The sequence below is a fragment of the Ptiloglossa arizonensis genome, chromosome 3 (assembly GCF_051014685.1).
Source record: "Ptiloglossa arizonensis isolate GNS036 chromosome 3, iyPtiAriz1_principal, whole genome shotgun sequence".
Lineage (NCBI taxonomy): Eukaryota > Metazoa > Arthropoda > Insecta > Hymenoptera > Colletidae > Ptiloglossa > Ptiloglossa arizonensis.
In genome coordinates, this window is record NC_135050.1 from 8,773,638 (window position 1) to 8,793,079 (window position 19,442).

At 36.8% G+C, this 19,442-nt stretch overlaps 1 protein-coding gene across 2 annotated transcripts; it reads right to left on the reverse strand.

The window, feature by feature from the left end:
* Positions 1 to 4,742: 4,742 nt before the first annotated feature.
* LOC143144717 (osmotic avoidance abnormal protein 3) lies at positions 4,743 to 19,046 on the reverse strand. Of its 2 annotated transcripts, XR_012991496.1 has the most exons (7): positions 18,970 to 19,046; positions 14,587 to 14,658; positions 9,572 to 10,344; positions 8,783 to 9,469; positions 7,819 to 8,324; positions 6,705 to 7,742; positions 4,743 to 6,618 (listed from the first exon to the last, which is right to left on the reverse strand). XR_012991496.1 is itself a non-coding variant. In XM_076307414.1 (6 exons), the coding sequence occupies exons 2-6, from the start codon at positions 14,656 to 14,658 to the stop codon at positions 7,330 to 7,332; spliced, it is 2,451 nt and encodes an 816-aa protein (XP_076163529.1). In that variant the 5' UTR covers positions 18,970 to 19,046; the 3' UTR covers positions 4,743 to 7,329. The 2 variants fall into 2 exon arrangements, 1 of the variants encoding a protein (XP_076163529.1); XM_076307414.1 differs by having other exon boundaries at positions 4,743 to 7,742.
* Positions 19,047 to 19,442: the final 396 nt, after the last annotated feature.

Sequence of the window (19,442 nt, forward strand, 5' to 3'; positions counted from 1 at the left end):
TCAGTTACAATTGATTATGATCAACTCTGCCCTTCGGTACAAACAAGTTCCAGAACTGGATTCAATGTACCGATTTGATTTATCGACGTGAATATTTATTGATAGAAAGAGCAACAATGTTCGAATTTTACATTATACAATGGAGAAATACACGATGTCTTATATAACGATTTCATTATTACTGTTATATACACACACACACAAATATGTGTAATTTGCCTCGAGTCCTTGCAAGTACACTATTGTTCAAAATAGAAACAGTTCTTTTCCGTTGCTGTAATTTCTGGTATGATGTATTTCATGACATTATAAGTTTTTAAAATGACATTAACGATATTGTCGTCCATCGTAATTATTTCTTTTGCATTAGCTTTTTGTCAGTTGAAACTTTGCGTTTGCGTCGATCGTCACTCGAGAACTGAATAAATAAAGATTAAAACATCAATCCCGAGCACACGTATTTGCAAGATAATAAATAAATTAAATACGAGGTTTCGTAATTCGAGGCGTTCCGAACCTTTACGATAGTAAATAATAATAAAGATCAATAATTTTACAATATTTTATGTATTTAAAACTTAACTTTAATATTACAGAACATTGCATCGAGTCGTTTGTTTCACCGGTCTACGTGTTTTTCTACGTGAACTTTCCATGCAATGTTAGCGTACGTAAACATAATTCCAGCCGGTCGAACCGCAAGAAAACCACTCATTTTTTGTGATCAGTCTTCCAACAGTCGTAGAAGTAAGTTTAAGAAAAGCAGACGATATTTTTCAATCGAATATGAACGTTAGATACATGTCTTGTGAAATCTGATAAATAGCGGGTCACACCAATAATTAGAAGCAAATAGTTGCCCGTTTTGTTATACATATACGTGTAACATCAAAACAAACTTGTTTTGCTGCGTGAAAAACGCTACAGTGGAGTCATTTGTACATAAACCTTTCAGAAATGGAACTGATTCAAGTACACTTTCTGTAAATATTCCAATTTCAGTAAAATTGTAATGAATAATGTTTTAACGTTAACTTTCTCTACTTTTTATTGCGTGATATTGCTCACTCTCGTGTCTGAGATGCTGAAATAGTATTAATATACTCTCTTAACCTTAGTAGGAAAGATGTGCGAATAGTGATGTTGGTTACGTAACGATTTCTTTCTTATTTTATCATTTCTTTTTTCACTTTCACAAAATAATCATTGAGAGTATTACTATACGTTCTGGTATACTACACGGTCAGCAAAATATTGGTCACAGATTGTTACTAAGAATTCGCGAAGAACTGTTATTAAGAATATGCGTGAAATTTTTTCACATACGCGATAAATATTCGGTTTTTCTCTCAGTGTAAAACTCTCTTGCTCCGGTCTGTTTTTCCTGCAGCTCTCTAACAATCCAACGATAAACGTTACTTCTGTGTCAGCTGAAAGTCTTACAATTAGAAAATCGCTCAGTGACTCAGCTAGGACCATTAGGAATGAAAATTCACCGAGAATGTAATCGTACAATGATAAAAGTTTTTTTACGGGGATTTAAACAACTATGATATATGTTATAGAATCTTAAATAGCATACATATCGTTTGATAATTTTAATATAACAAAAAGAAACTTAACACATGCCAAGGATCACGACGTGCGGAATAGAATTAAAAACGTGGGTGAACAGAAAATTAATTAACGTGGTAACGCCCAGATGGCGCAATATTGATCACAGATTATGGAAAACGTGTTTTAATGTACAGTCCAATTAGGAGTCTAGATGGCCGCGTATCAGTTACGTAGCTCCATCGCAGTTCATGAACCCCATTTTTGTATAAAATTAGTGGAAAGCAAGTGTGTTATTTTAGGAGAGAGCCACTCGGCTGCTCAATGAACCCGTGTAGCCGATGCTGTGCAATTTCTCTGAAGCTTCGAGCGGAAATGTTTGATCTTCGACGCCACAGTATCTTAGCGGTGATCGCTACTGGCCATATACGTATGTATGCATACGTATACACGTCCATGGAAAAATTGTCTGTTACTTCGGTAACCTATACCAAATAAATTCTTGATTCAAGAACGATTAAACGTGTGAATAATGAAATACAAAAGTGTTAACTTATATGAGAATAAAATCTAATATAGTTAATGTACGGTGTAATAAAATTGTTTTACTAAGCACGTATGTACGTATACATACAGCCTAATAAAATTTGTGTGTTTCACAAAAGGTGACTTATACTGTACATTACAAAAATATTCGTAACCTTGCAATGAGAGGAATGAAATTTAAGAATAATAAATAGTACAATAATGAAACTTTTAATTTATATATCGTTTATTGAAAAGTAGATCTTCATATATTTCAAAAGAAGAACATAACTATTAATAATAACAATCACAAATGATGACAATATGAATTGGTTGAATTTTTATGGATCCAAATCTATTTTAATTAAACCACAATGTTTTTAACAAATTCAATGTTTCAAAATGTTGAGATATGTCGTCATTGCTATTTTATTCGTGTTCCAATTCATTATCTGAAGCACACATAACAATAATATTATGATCAATTAGTGTAGTTTTATTACATTGAAACCATTCTATTATACCGATGCGATCACCGCATCCTGGTATTCTATCGTCTACGTAAACGATTTTTTTTTTTTACATTTATCGTAATATTATCTTCTACCTTTTCCTATATATCTTCAATGTTGTTTACTAGTTTTCTTCGTGTCCTTTTTAATGTTACACACGTAACTTCGAATTTAATTACTCGTGAACTTATATAATTTTTTCGATATAGTCGTTTAAAACATTCAATTATACCTTGGTTCATCGTTTGTATTAATGATGTAATATTATACGAGAAAAATATAACATATAATAAGTTCATCATCTTCGCTTAGAATTTCGCACAAAGGATATGAGGAAGCATTGTTTGCCTGTAAAAGACTCTTTTCTCTTTAATTATCTTGTATCTGACAATCCTTTATTGCCGGGATAAAAAATTATTCCAAGTGTTTAAAAAAATTATTTCTATCCATCCACGCATTTGATTGATGCCTGAACGTAACTGCAAGAGCATACGTGTTAGTATGCGTGAAATATTGAAAACTTGCATCTTGCTACCATCATAATAAAAAATATTTACGACGTCCAAAGGTATTAACACAAATAAGTGCTGTGATCTTTCGCAGCAATTATATACATTATGCAAGGCTTAATCTTCGTCAATTAAAAATCTTTTAAAAATCATTTTGAAATATTTTGCAACGTTTTATTTGCCGGTTTATTTTCCATTATTTGTTCTCTACAAATATTTATTTGTCCAATACCTTGACGAGATGTAAATCTTCATAATCAACCTTTACTTGCCTTAAAATTAATATTTTATCGAAAGTAAGAGCTTTTGATATGCGATATGTTCAGATATTCCGTTTTATTCATATTCTGGGAACCACCGAAAAACTGGTTTTTCGATTATTAGAAACTTGTTGCAAATAGGTCTGTCAATAGCGCGTTTCCGGTTTTTAATGTCCGTAATTATTGACTTGGCAATACTATATTTTTTTGCCGCTGTAGTTGCACTTTCCCTATGCCCGAGTGCTTTAATTTCTAAATTTTCCTTTTTGTAATTAGCACCAGTCGCTTTCGTTCGAGGGACATCACACTATATTGTGATCGATTAAAGTGCTAAACTAAGTCGTTACTGACTTGTATAATAAATCGTGTCGTGCACACCGTATTCGTATAATGTGAGTTCAAATAATCGAAGGATTACTGCAATTGAAAATCTAAACAAATCGTAACAAATTTGTAGCCACAAAAATATTAGTACTCGTATCAGGTGTCTAGATTGAAAATAAAATAATTATAAATTCTCGATGTCTTCTACAACAGTTTCATAGTTTATAATATACTTGACAATACTATGCGATATTACATCGACTTAAGCAAATCGATGGCGAAATGAGTCGAAAGGATATAATATTTCCTAAGCTACTTCCATTTTGATTTGAGCTCCTCGATCGGGTACAAATGACTGAAAACACTCAGCTATTAACATTAGATTTACCAACCAGTCAAAATGGCTGGTTCCAATTGCTTTCATAATAAAATTTACTTTAAATTTCATGGTATGTTTTCTAAAGACGTTATGATCTTTCTATTCTACGCATGCGATCAATTTTACAAATTCTTCTTTTTCCTCATCGATTAATTTTCTTTTAGGTATATATAAGGTATACCTTAACATTACGGAAAAATAAGTTTCATATTTCAATTAGTCGTTGACGAGATATTTCGATGTGTAAACTTAAATGGGACACCCTCTATATGCCCTAATAAACAAGACGAAAAGTCAACATGCATAGCAGGTAATGGAAATGCATCGTATAAATGGAGCTTCTTCTTATTGGTCATCTCGATAATTACACAAGTCTCGATACTTCCAGTAATTATCTGTCCCGGTTTCAATTTATCCTAACATTCAAACGAACAGCGATTTATGAAACTCATTCCATTGGGACGCTTCTAAGTTCCACGTCTTGAATATTTAACGAAAAATTGTGCAGCAAACAATCATTAGTTATGTATTTTAATTATTCAATGCAAATACTTTTCTGAGAAAAGAAGGAAATAACGTGTATCAATCAATGAAACGAATTACGATTCAAATGATCTTTTTATTTCATTTTATGAACAATCGTAAACAAATATAGGGCTGCCATCTTTCTGGTCTTAATTTTAGATCTTTGATACCTAGCTCTATTACACTCTTATCTGAATACGAATATAAATTATAAATGTGAAAATATAATGATTTCGTATTCATTAGTAGGCACATTCGAGGCTTTTTCGTTTTTTAATGGACGCACTATTTCGTTTATTTATAGAATCATAATAAATGGAACAAACACTTCGATATAAGTATAAAATATAACCAAATTATACGAAGATATTCTAAAAGGATACTTATCGTTAGTTCTTTTGCATGTTCAGTCGTAACAAAATCAAAACTGTACTATAATTTGAATTTACTCGAGCCGACAGAACAATTAGCTTGTATGTCGGATCTCTTTTGCTAATATTAAACACTTATTCGTACAGAAAACTACTCATATTTTATAATTCCTTAAAAATTCAATAATGTCAAGGTTGTCTCGGTTCTTTGACAATCAAAGAGATAAGAAAGTTATTCGTAAAAGGAAACGTGATTGCGAAGCATTAACATTTTTCTTAAACCAATAATTACACCGAATCTCCAATCGCCTGCATTTGGTTAAACACAGTCACGTATTATGCTATGCACAACGAGCGTTTTCCAACAAATTTTTGTGAAACGTTACCATCAACATCGATCAATTTCAGTTGGGAATAGTAACTCTTATTCACCAGAACAATGTGTCACGGGACACCCCGTATGTTGAATAATGAAACAATGGAACAATGGGAAACCACTGTTATTCGTCTCGCTTTAACGTCTGCTACTGTAGCGGGTAAGGGGCTCGGAATACATACAATTTTATACGAGCCAATTGTCTCGTCAAGGAATCTCAGCAGCTCCTCAACCCTTCCTACTGCCCTCTGTCACCGAATCCTGCAACCTCCTGACGCCGCAACGCGGAAAAGTGGTGGTGGGCCCTAACCAAACGACATCTATGTTCAAGGACCGTGCACGGCTGCACACACGAACTGTATACGGTTTCGCGACTTTGTTCCTTTCTCTGGCATTTTTTAGCATCAATTGAAAACCGTCGTTACCATTCCGTACACCAGAAATCTCCCGTGATCGATTTCGCAAGAATTTTAATCGCGGAGCGATAAAGTCGGAACGTTCGTGCGATCTAACGTACCGAGCGCCGAAAATGCCCCCCCGCTAAACGGCCGTTGCAGCAACTACATTTCTTTTTTTCACGTCGCGTGACTTTCCTGCCCGTAGTTTCTCCTTTTTACGCGCGCGATTGCATCGCGCCTATTTCGGCCGATTTGGAAATTTTTAACGGACAACGTTCCCTTAAAAGTGTGTCGTATTGCGAAACACTCAGAAGCGTAGAAGTGTATTTATGCAACAGTAACCAACGGGGCTAGTTTCGTTGGAAATAAATCATCGCAATAGTTCCAGCTCGCGGATTGTCCACCAACGTAATGACAAAACGAGACTCGTATTGTTCCGAAATTCTTGGAACACCGATCTCGATAAAGACAACACCGTACTTATCATCGTTTAGATTCGCGACGATTGCATAATATCTTCACGAGCAAGTTTCTTGTAAATTGTAAACAAAAATCGCTATTGTCGGCCCCGAAAGAAGGCTTGTCGAATTATGATATTCTGATTGAAATCGACACCAGCACGTGGACACTATCTTGTGATCTTAAAAGGAGATATACATACAGGGAGTCCTGTAATGAATGGTAAAATCAAAAAGAAAATAATTTCATGCGTAAAAATAATTCAAAAGTATGGAACGCATTTCTTTATTTTTTTCCCCCGTTACAAGTATCCGTTTTTGAGAAAAACGATTTTAAAGTTGTTCGAAGTACCCATCCGTTTTCGAAATCGAAATTTGTTGCGACACTCATTGTGGCTCACCCTGTATGTATTTTAAACACTGCTTCCTGGAAGAAGCACAACTGGAATTAATATCGTACAATCATTTTCAATGAGAAGGTCGACAGATAAACTTAATTAACATATTGCGTACCAAGCTAGTTCTGTAAAACGATATCATAGAAAGCCGCTTAATGGTTCACGTAACACAGTGTATAACTTTATTATTCCATTTCAAATGCCTCTAATGGTATGCAAATGTTTCTGGATAAAATTTCTTAGCAATTATACAGGTTGTACCATACGATCCGGTCATGATTTCAATAACGAATGCAGCTCACAGAATATATAATAAAAACTTGTACAAGCTGCTGTTCTTCTATCTGAATTTGTCTCCAAGTGCTTTTATGCTGTACCGATCGTTCATCTATCGTTATAGGAACTTTACGTTTTAGTTTTCTACCCCACATTGCTTATAAATATATCAGTCATTTATATTACGTTACTTCACAGCGTGACTGTAACCATACTCGCGAACAAAAAATGGCTACCGAAGCCCACTTGGGGGTCCAGATCTTTCCAGACTCTTAACAATGCTCGGTGTTCGATTAATGTCTCTATCGATTATTTTCGAACCACCCTAACATATGGTTCACCTGGTGCGATAAGATAGCCCGATATCATTTACATGGCACGTAAAGTATTCAAGGTGAACGTCCACTGATATTCTTCCTAATCCACTGCTGCCAAGGTTCGTAGTTGTTGTAACAACCTTAACGTCAATACGTAGGAGAACGTGCATGCTCGACTAACGGGCATCCATTTTCCACGGTATCGTTACGAATCAGCCTTGTCGACAATTTATCGGATATCCTTTCCGATATAGGCATATTTCCAAATTTAATGGCACCGTTCATGCCTTGTGGGTAGGAAGGCAACGCCTCCAGTATCCGCGGGGGATTCCTCTTCATCGTGTTGAGGATGGAACCCTTGTTCGGCGAGTTGTCCTCCGTCAACCAACTTGGCCGAGCCAAGGACCCTGGTTGCATACGTTGAGTAGGTTTGTAGGTGTCTACCTCGCCAATCACTGGTGCGCTGGTCTGCAGGTTCAAAGCGTTCAGTTGAAGGTAATTCGTGCCAATTGGAATCGAGTCCTCGGAACCACCCGACCTGCTAATCCGATTGCTAGCTTCTGCAACGTTAAACATCGGTAAATACACTTAACATCGGATTGAAGGACGAGTTTAATTCTCGTATCGCGTATTTACCAAAGGTTTTTGCCTCTCTAACGTGGGCCAGAAGCTTGTCGATTCTGCTCCGCCGGAAGTACGTGTCGGCAATGTCCAACTTTTTGACCACCTCCTGTTCACTGTTCTCTTCGTTGTTAACGTCGTGGTCGTGGTTAATCTCGTTTACGGTGTTCTTGCTGTTACTGTTATTGTTAAGGTCGGGTGTAGAACTCACTGTAGAGTACTGTACGTTGTCCTTGAGCGCCAACGACGGTGGAAGAAGAATAATGTGCGGCGACACGTCTGGCAGTCGCCAACGACCCAATTCGTCGCACCAGGTCGCAGCAGTTCGCACAGCAACCATGTCGCGAAAGGGACAACCCGGTCGAAGATGAGAGACCATCGCGTCGCATATCTGGGATGTCAGAAGCTCTCTGCGCAGAAGTTCGCGACGTTCCGCGTCCCAGGAAGCCTGGAGATCCACTGCCTCTGCCTCCAGTTGCTTCACCCGCTTCGCCATCCGCTTCAGAGCGTCTTCCGTGGACCTGGTCAAGAATACAAACTAAGTTTTTTTGTACTTTATAACTGCACGTAATCTTTTTACTCGGTTCGTTATTATATTTCGATTAAAATTAACTGGCTATCTAAGACTACCAATCATAGGTTAATTACTAAACCGTGTTTAGCTACCTCACCATACTGGTTAACAAAACCGTAGACCAAAATTCGTGGTAGAAATGAGATCGGGAAGATTCTAACGCTCGATATAAAATGAACATATAGAATTGTTGTTAATTCGGATTGTGATGTAAAGTTTACTATAACATCCGGTAGTATAGTGAATTGTGGATAAAAGAAGGACTACTCGACCATACTGTTTGGGTATGGTATATCATTTTTACCTATATCACACCTCACCGTATGATTTGACAATTCCGACTCTACCGTTTGACAATTTCGATCGTTCCAATGTCTTTTTTACCAATTTTTAAAAGACACGAACCTAAGTTGACCGTAGACTTGGAAGACACTTCCATTACCCTCCTGGGCGCTAGATTCCAAGGCCGAGGCGAGAGCCGCCAGTTTCTTCCTCCTTTTTTCCCTGCGCCTTCTCAATTCCGTGTTGGCTTGCTCTTCCCCGCCAATGGTCAGTTTCTCCAATCTCTTCAACACTTCTTGCATAGCCGCCTCCCGTTTCTTCCTACGTCTCTCCTCACGTTCCTGGTCTTGTTCGTCCATTGGCTGTTGGTAAACGAGTTTCGAATCCGTATTGTCGATTCCACCGGCTTCGTAGCGAGACTTCAGACTCTGCAGTTCCTCTCGGAGCCTCTGAGCCGATAGATTCGAATCTTCGCATTCCTTCTTCAGTCTCTCGACTTCTTTCCCGTGCCCGATGAACTCCTCCTCGTCCTCGTTCCCCTTTTCAATCATCTGTTGCACGATCGACTGGTTACCCGACTCGAGCATCTTGCGAAGACGTTGCAACTCGACTTGATACTGCCTCAACAGAGCATCCTTCGGATCCTCGTTGACCACCGGTTTGTTTTTTATACATCTAGCCCTGGCTGCGTATCTCAGGGTACTGAGGGTCTCCTCGGCGTCGACATCGCTGGGACTTACGCAAGCGATCATCAGCGTTCTCGCGTTACCGCCGAGGCTGTCCCTTAAAAGTCTCGTCAGCTTGCTGTCCCTGAAAGAAAACAACGAAGACATTTTTTTTTCTCATCGATTTGTCAAATACGTAGAACGTTTTCCATCGAACCAATTTGGATCCCGATCAACGTCAAAATACCTGTACGGCACGTGACGTCCGTGGCCAGCTGCCAGAGCACTGATTACGTTCCCCAAAGCCGATAGGCTCAAATTAATACTCGCTGCCTCCTTCAAACGATCCCCCGTGGCTCCTGTTCTCGCTTGTCTCTCCGATCCAGCCAAATCCACCAAGTGAAGCCTCCCTCGTTTCACCGTGTTCTCGGTTTTGCTGTCGTCGTTGATGGCGAGTGTCTCCAACGACAGCGTCAGAACAGCGTGACTCCTCGAGCTGGCTGCATTCATCTTGGTAGCCGCGGCAGCTCTCCTCCTTTCGCCCTCTTCGACCAAACGGGTGCACTCCGTTACGTCTTTGACAGTGATCTCCTTCAGGCCACCGGCTACGTATACCCCGCGATTCGGATCCTCTTTCAGGGTCAGGAGATTGCTCGTGTCGTCTTGCAACAGGTCTCGTAATCGTTCGTTGTAGATCTCCAGGTAGCTGAGCAACGCCAGATACCTCATCTCCGAGCTGGCTGTCGATGTGGCCTCGAAGATGTGGTCCAACGTGCGTTCGATGAATCCTCGCATCGTGTGCGACTTCCCACAGCCCGTTTGACCGTAAGCGAACACTGTGCCATTGTAACCGTCCAGAACCGCCTCCACAATAACCGAACCCACGTTCTCGTACACCGATTCGGTGGTAGCTTCCGGATTGAATGCTGCATCGAACTGGTAAACCTTGCCATTCCCGGTACCGCCGGCTGGACACTCCAGAGTGCAGCATTTTGACAATGTGTCGATCGTCACTATGTTCTGCGAAGATCGAGGTGAGTTCAGTGATCAGTATACGGACGTTCAGTTAAATGTTTCGATTGTGCAGGTAATCGTCAAGGAGTTGACACACTGTGCAAAATCTGATACGTGTAGATATGACGTATATAGATACGATATGACATTTAATAATGCCTCTAATAACTCGAGCGTAGAGAAAGCAGTAGCACGGATAAGATCAAGCGATTAGAGTATTGCTCAAGTTAGTAGCTTATACACCGTGGACCAAAATTCGTGGTACAAATGAAATCGGGACGATTCTAACGCTCGATATAAAATGAACATATAGAATTGTTGTTAATTCGGATTGTGATGTAAAGTTTACTATAACATCCGGTAGTATAGTGAATTGTGGATAAAAGAATATAAAGTGAAAAATATAAAGAAATGTGTAGTAATACAACTTAGTACAAACGATAATAGTGTCGTGCGCCCTTCGCGACTATTGGAAGTGAAAAACCTAAAGGAAAATAGGTAAACATTATTTTGACCATTCAACAAATGATCCTTCAGCACCTTAATATTCTGGTCTTGTCTTCGAAATCGATTGAATTATTTATGTTCTAATTATTTTCGTTCGATTTCATGCGTAGTTAATATTCGTAACTGTGATGTAAAATCCAGTAGCGAAATGTTTCATACATTTATAGACTTTGGAACTTTGATGACGATTACAATTTGTATCAATCACAGAATGTTAAAAGTCACAGTGAATTGCATATGATATAATTTATACGCGCAATAAAAATTGATTTACTTCTGACTGGTATTTGCAAAACTGGTTGATCGATTGCTCTAATCGAGAATGTTGCCCAACATTGCTCTAATATTGAACGCATTAGCAGAACGTGTTCATTACTCGCGACAACATTACATACATACATAGTTGTGTCCGTATCGATTTGGTTTCGCAGAAACAGTGGACTCGACGGAAAGTCCATTATTTTTTTTTTTCCTCCCGCAAAAGTTAAATCAGAGGTTATAGTTTAAGCTGTTGAAGGCTTCCAGAGATAAGCTATGGCTTTTTGGCAGGTTTTCGCAACATGGCTTACATTTGGAAACCTAAAAAAACAAAAACCGTGAAAACTTGGCTCGCGGGACATATTCAAAGTTTTGCAATAGAATAGAACGCTGATTATCCAAACATTGGATAATCCAGCATCGATTACCCAAACACCGATTGGATAAACAATTATTATCCGCAGTGTCAATTATACAGTCACAAATTCATGATTATCGATTGAGCTTCTTGGATTCTCTTTCCTTTTAAGGGTATTTTTATGTAAAGAATTGTTGAAATTCTTTTGTTAATGTCTTCTTTTCCGAACACGACAGTTCCGTATATCGAGGCGGGAGAAATTTTGTACATCCGGGGTAAAAACTGTTTCATACATCCGAGAGGGAAAATATCTCACGTAAACCGGTGTTGATAATGCTTCATATATCAGGGAAAGAAAATATTTCACATATCCGGGGCAGAAAATGTCTTATGTAATCGAGGTAGAAAATATTTTACGTATTCGAGGTAGACGATGTTTTATATCATTCAGTACTAAATACAAATATCTTCTATTGCTAAGGGATTGTAAGTGAAGGGTAAAATGAAAAATGTCACAAAACAACTTTATCTAGAAAATTGAGTTGTAATATTTTAATCTATTAACTAAGAAACAACATTCGATGAATTTAACTGTATTGTTCATAAAATGAAGAAATGTCTCTTAATTAGACATTACAAAATGACTGGTTAATAAAATATTAATTGTATTACAATAATTGTAATTTTTGTCAAATTTGAACAGAATACTGAGACAAAGTCAAAAATCGCCCGAATTATTATTTAAAAAGAAGAAAAATCACGTATTTTATAAACAATTAGGTACGTTTTTCCACGTCTCGTACAATCGTTGAGCTTGGAATTGTTAAATTTTTTGGGACAATGCAGTCTTCCTGTTACACTTTCGAAATAGCTAAAGATTCTGCGTAGAACTACATTCGAAATAGGTATCTTTTTTTTTTTATATATATACAGTGATAGAATTTTATTTCGATACAGATTCTCTGTTTTTAACCGGTGTATCGAATTTTTAATGTTATCCCACAGAGACATTATAAACGCTACAATTATTGCGATTGATAGTTCCGTGCTTCCAGTTGTTACAAACAAAATGTACCGTAAAACGGGAAAAGTTTCTCGCGAAAAAGTGCATTCCTCGTTTTTTTTACCTTTACCTCCTACAGCACTTGTTAAAGCTATAGGCGATATTAACGTTGCCTGACTCGACATTAAGCTCCGAAGAATGCACGCTTTTACTGGACGTCCGTCAACATTTCCACTGACTATCTATCGCGGGGCATCGTGCGCCCTAAGTCGCCGTTAAATTTACCATTCCATAATATATTCAGCGAGCTATGAGAACGCTTGCACGCTAGCTAGCGAATCGGTGATCGGGGTGCGCACATGGGTGCATAAATAGCAGTATCGAGCCAACGGCGTGCACATTTCTTTCCGTATGAACGTTCACGTACTTATCGATGGGAACGAAATATTGTATATATGTCAAATCGATATGGGGCACAGTCGTGTCACCTTTGCTACGTTCATGTATGACGACACACGTTGGTGACACAGTGTCGTGAGAGCACACGTTTACACTATTGTGCATACGAGCTTACATGTGTGAGATATAGTCGTACGACTCGGTACGTAATCGAAGCAATTTCGTTCTTGGTATATATTCGTTGAAGGCAGTTGTGAACACCATTGCGACACTTCCGGGTATTTGCGAGGGGAGCAGAAGTGTTACGCATCGAATCGTAATTTTTATCGTCAAATTGATAGCACTTTCGTATTTTTCGAATGAAAAGTTTCACCGTTATGTGTTTCTGGATTCCGAAAATGTGATTCGATTAACCTGTATTGAATAATACAATTTCGAAAATAAATTTATTCCCGTGGTTGACGGTGATAAATCAGCGAGTACAATAAAACCTCGATATTTGCATGGAATCCTCGTTCGTTGCACTCTATTGACAAGTGAATGGGATGAACGTTTAGCAACAAGTCAATATCTTGCAATTATATAACAGGTCGAGTATGGGTCAGAAGTAGCGACGATACATGGTATAAGTGGGACACCTTATTGGATCGTTTGCTCCAATAGTTGCACGAATCTCAATATTTGCAAGAATTTTCTGCCTTGCTTTCCTGCAACAATCGAGATTTTTCAACATGTTCATCCAACAACGAACGAAACGCTATGTTCAAGCATCTATTAGGATCGTATGTTCTCATAGGGCAAAGAACAGAGGTACTTACTATTGGAGGCTGGAAAGAATAATTCTGTGGAATGAAACAAGAATCTCACGACACCTAGAGTGCTTCATCTGTGGTCTGACTTGGTAGTTGTGTATTTAGAAAGTAATCTAAATTCACCACCTCCCAACAGATGACACTCTTGGTAACTTTCACTTGGTCGTGTGTGTTACGAAGCAGTAATTACAATTCTGACTAATAAGATCAACATTTATTTTAGGACTAAGACCCTTTCAACCTCGAACGTTGACACAACTAGATAACACCTGGCACTGAAGTTAACAACGAGGGCACTCGACTGCTACAAAGTTTCCATTCCTCTAGGTCAAACAAAACGATTTTGATCCGTTCTCTAGGTCAAACAAAAGACTAACTGACTTGTAGAAACAGACTTAATTAAAAAGCCTACTCTCGACTGACTACTTCGAATAACTTCAAAAGAGAATTGGTTGGGAAGTCGTTTCAAGATCTTAACTCAAACTGAAGAGATGACTCGTGTATCAGAGTTAAGAGACGCTTCGAAAAGATTCACAAAAAGATATCTCTAAAATGAAGGTAGATCGGTTAGAATCCAACCTACAGATTTCATCCGATCAACCGAGAGGTAAACAGTTGAATTCAGATGGTCAAACAACTTACATCAAAAGCAAGGATTCAGAATCTATCTGTGCAAAATCGTCCAGCAGGAAAATTGCAGCAATGATGCATGCTGTTGGTTGCATGTTTTGATACGGTCGCTAGGCTACACCGCGTTCGATATGACGAGCAATTTTCCAGACACTTGGTCAAATAAACAAAACAGGAAAGAAGCGAAAGAAGCGAAAGTGCACGATTCACTAGCTGGCCTGAATGCGCATGCACAAGCGTAGAGGTAGGTGCACGTTTCTTATCCTTCCCTACCAACGTACCCTGCATCCCTGTTGCAGTTCCCGAGTATTCATCGGCCGACATCTCACGGCCACTCTCACGGACTCGCTCATCTAAAAATAATAGAGGACAGTTAAAACTCTTGGCTGTGTCGGCACGTCCAGAATTGAAGTTAACTGTTGGCTACCTATAAGTTGGCCTTGAAAGCGGGTATCCTGACGGAAAAGTGCATGGTTCGAATGCAAGAAGGGTAGAAATCGTGTATACAGAATGGACCAAGTGCAGCACTGCGAGCCTGTTTGTTACTCAACAATTGAAAATAAAATATTTGAACGTGTGAAGTAAAATATCGAGTCGGTCATGTGCTGGAGAACTTTGAGAAACATGAACTTCTCTTCCTTCCAACGATTCAAGCATTTTTGCGAATTCGACCATTTTCTTTTCAAATTTTATGATATTTGATTCTTCTTCAACACGTCTTAAAACATGTATTGTGTTATTTTTATTTTTTATTCGATTCTGGTTGATTGAATTGTTAAGAATCTTATTTTAAAAAAAAAGTATACACCGCGTCACGTTTTTTTAATTATTTTTAAATTTCGTATTTACAAGTTGGGGAGGGGACAGGTTCTTCAGATTCAATTCTTTAATCTGTTTCAAGTTTAACTTTATTGCAGATTTTACAATAAGTTATTACAAATTAAAAGTCCATACGTATGTATACAGAAAGAATAAGAAAATATTCGCGACATTTGAAGGTGTTCCAATTGTAAGTTGCGTATCTAAAATATCCCGTAGTTATTGAAAATAGAAAAGAAATACCTCTTTAAGGTTATTTTTATTCGAAGGTTTCGAGGTCACCGGTACTTGTTTTAAAAAATGAAATCGTGTGTTTTTATTACCATATTATTCTAGCTAACGTCAAAACGAATTCGTTAATACAAGTGGACATTCAAATGTCCCTAAATAAGTAATCATATCGAACAGACATAAAATTGGCCTGTAATTTGATGTTATTACAAGGTCGTAAGTTTTATCAAACTCTTTATTTACCCGAGAAATTTTCTCGCGCTGAACAAAATACTATTTCGATTCGTCGATAGAAAAAGATTTAAAAAAAGTACAAATATTGATTTTGTTTTTAGATATTAGATTGTATTTATAAAATAAATGAATTGACTTTTTATTCGGCGTAATAATTCACACTCTGTGTCTATAATATTAATACAATTCTGAACCAATCAGAAATTAAACGCTGAAGCAATTTTTTGCAATACCTTTTGCTCAAGTTAATAAATTAAAATACATCTTCGAAACGCGTAACTGATGTAAATTCGATGTAAAAATATCTATGCTCGAATGAATACAAAGTATTGTAAAACAGATTACCACTATCTCAATAACGATCGTGTTAATAAATAATTGGCCGTTACCAGAACTTCCCACGGTGTAAGTCGCAAATTTAGTAAATCGATTCATACGTTTCTGATGGTTAAATTATACAATTTTTTATACCGTTGTCGATATGTCACTGAATACGTGATATTCAAAAGCATGTTCTTTTTTGTCCATTAAGTATTCCATTGGTGTGTCACAAAAAATGTATGGATTGCCCTTGAACCCGGTTACGCGTTGAATCACCCCGAATTATGACGTGTGCGATCATGTATCTACTCACGCACACTTCTGTACTAGAATCAGGTTTGCCAAGTGCAACTCGAGCAGATAGAACTGTATAGAGTGTTTCATAAAATATGGATATAGAGTAAGTGGTACAACACAAAAGTACAGTGTCCGTGTTTAATGATCATGTTCAATGATCAGTAGCTGAGAGAGCGAAGAAAGGATGTACAATAGTAAGGAATTGGTAGAACAGTGTTTTAGTTACTGCAATGAAACGTATTAGAAAAAAATATATGCAATGAAAACTTCAATCGGAAGAACGAAATATAGTACAATTTGATTATCGACGTTCACAATTGAAGATAGAACCAAGTTCACAAGAAGATAGATAATTATTTATATTAAGAACAACCTCACCGATTTTAGTGTACAATATATCGATATAACTAAAATGAATACAAGAGGTAATCTCAATTATAAAACTCAAATATAAAGATTGAGTGATATTCATTCAGCGGTTTAGAAACGATATTTCCAAAACTTTTCTTCGTTATACGAATAGTGAACGATACGTATTCTGTCCCCAAACGTAAACAATAGTCAAGTCCATCGAGCTATTCCCTCGCATAACGGGCTTCAGATCATTCGAGAACGAGAGAGAAAGCCTCGTATTCGCTTTCTTTCTCGATTCCCGGAGGTTCGAAGTCGAGCTCACGAACATGTGCCTCGTGCATCAGTGATATTGGTGGGGGAAATTCAATATGGCGCTGGATAGGTCAGGATGCTTTTTCTGGCATCACTGCTTTCACCACGTGATAAAGCAGTTACTATACGTTCAGTGTGGTCAGTTGTGTAAATCGGCCCGTGGTATCCTAATTTCTCCTACACAACGTGCCAACGGAATTAGCTTAGGGAAATAGGCATTCTATTTGTAATGCTAAATTAATTTTCCACGTTTCAATATTTCTCCTTGAACTGTCAATCCAGCTAGTATTATTTTCATATCAATCACGTGAGTCACTGTTAGTACAACGAATAGTAATAAATGGTACTAGATAAGCAATGAATGTAATGTTTATCAGGTATTCAGCTTCATGAATGTTACAAGGAAATGTATATAAATAATTTATCTAAAAACAAAGAATAACGAGGGAAGTAGATATCGTTAAAATACTCTTTAAGTGAATACAAATATGGATTTTAAAGTGTACTAGAAGTATAGCTTTATAAATATCAATACGAAGAATATACATAAGTGCAAAGAATATTAAAGAAGATGTAACTAATATATGTTTTCATATTTTATATATAGATATACAAATATTAGAAACGAATATATATATATAGAATATGTAAGAAATATTACCGATATATACATAAAAAATATAATCTTATGTGAATATTTTTTATAGAGTTGTACCTATCCACATTTAATTAATAAATATTGAAAAGCAGAATATATGTTATTATATGACAATCGAAAAATGTTCGATTGTCCAATAGCTAAACAATAGGCCAAGTACAAAGTTTAATAGGTTTATGTTACTCGTGTAGACGTCGTTCATATGCTCATAATAAAGGTTAGGTGATGCAATAATTACGAGCAACAATTTGCATTCAGTATATAGTATTGCGGAACTCCAAGAATGAAGTTCCTAGGCATAAGTTAAATGCGTGTAACATTCGTTTCGCGTACTTTACATCGCGTTCGCACTTGATATGTAGATGAATTCTGATCACGAAGGGTAGATAAGAAGGCGACCCTCTAACCGAGTAAAGTCTCAAGTTTGGCCTAGTAGAAGAATTGCTTACGTTGGGTATAGTTATCATCTATAGTGGTTAGTTGAACCGCATCGTTAAATGACTCACAAAAGACTTATGAAACCATATCATTTGCAAAGATTTTTTGATCATTGAACGATTATATTTCAAATTGTAAATTTTTAAAATATTTTCTTTTTTAATTTTGTAGAGATAAATAGGGAAATATATATATATATCTGATTTTCATATTTTCAAATATATTTTTATATAAATGTTTGTACATAAATTCATGTAAAAAGTATTAATTATTTTAAGTAAACTACCTACCATAAGTTTTTATACATCCCCTCGCCTCTTTTTTATTCTTTATGTATGAAGTTTGTATAACATAAAGTTCTTGTCGGTAACTTGAGTTTTGTTCTCGTTTGCCATATTTATTTTAAAGTGTGTGGAAAAATTGTGATAATATCATATCAGCATTATTTTTGAAATAATCAATATTTTTTCTTAATCAAAATTTATGTTTGTTGCGGTATTTTATTTCTACATCCACAGCAAATATTATTACATACAAATTCTCGTTAAATTAAGTTAAAAAATGAACGTAATGAAATTATTGTGATACATTTTTTAACACTTTGCGTGTCAAAATAATAATGCAATTACGTATTGAATAGGTATTCGGTAATTTAAATACCAATCGGTTACAATAGTCGAATTCTTTTAGAAAAATAAACTTTTTGTTTCTTTAACACGATAAGAACTTTGGAAAGTTAATTGCAAAATAAAAAAGTAAATGCATGGCATAAACTAAAATTGAACTGCACTTGAAAAAGTATAATATCCATTCATAAACAAATACAACGATAGCACGGTAACCTTGTAAGATAACCAACAAAGCAGATAAATCATTGGAGTATACAATCGAAATAAAGATTGCTCGCAGAATGAGAAAACGAAACCACCGATTAAAAAAAAGAATAAGTCAACAAAAATTTCACACAAAACGCGAATATAATCGAAGCTTTACTACTTACTTCAACGGAGCATGTAATTTTTTTCTCGACATATGAATTGTTCTATAATCACAAAGATATACGTTTTCATGTGTCTCGAGGGAATAATTCGAAACATGCAGTACACCGAATGACGAGTACACCTGAACTGGTACGCAAGTTCCAATGTTGTGAATTACCGACACCTTCGTCGTCGACTTGCGCTCATTCGAAAAATCAGAGGAATGCGCGCGCACACCGGTCTATCGTTCGATTGGTCGCTTGGAATCGAAAACATGTGGGTATTTGTACCACCGAATTTTTACATTCGTTGATACGATTTTATGTCGGGCGAGAGGAAAGTCATTCAAGTTCGCTACCTCTTCTCCCTTTCTGGTGTGTTGCGAATAAAATGCTATATAATATGTAAACTTTATAAGAGGTTATCAACTCAATGACCAGATTATTATTCATTAAACACGTACCATTGCATTTTCATACATTTGTGTATATGT

Excerpts from the sequence above, each read along its gene's own strand:
- LOC143144717 (XM_076307414.1), bottom strand. The coding sequence starts at position 14,658 with ATGAGCGAGTCCGTGAGAGTGGCCGTGAGATGTCGGCCGATGAATACT. Across the intron at positions 10,345-14,586 it reads AACTGCAACAGGGATGCAGG|AACATAGTGACGATCGACAC; the intron begins GTACGTTGGTAG and ends CGATCTTCGCAG. Across the intron at positions 8,325-8,782 it reads CAAGTCTACGGTCAACTTAG|GTCCACGGAAGACGCTCTGA; the intron begins GTTCGTGTCTTT and ends ATTCTTGACCAG.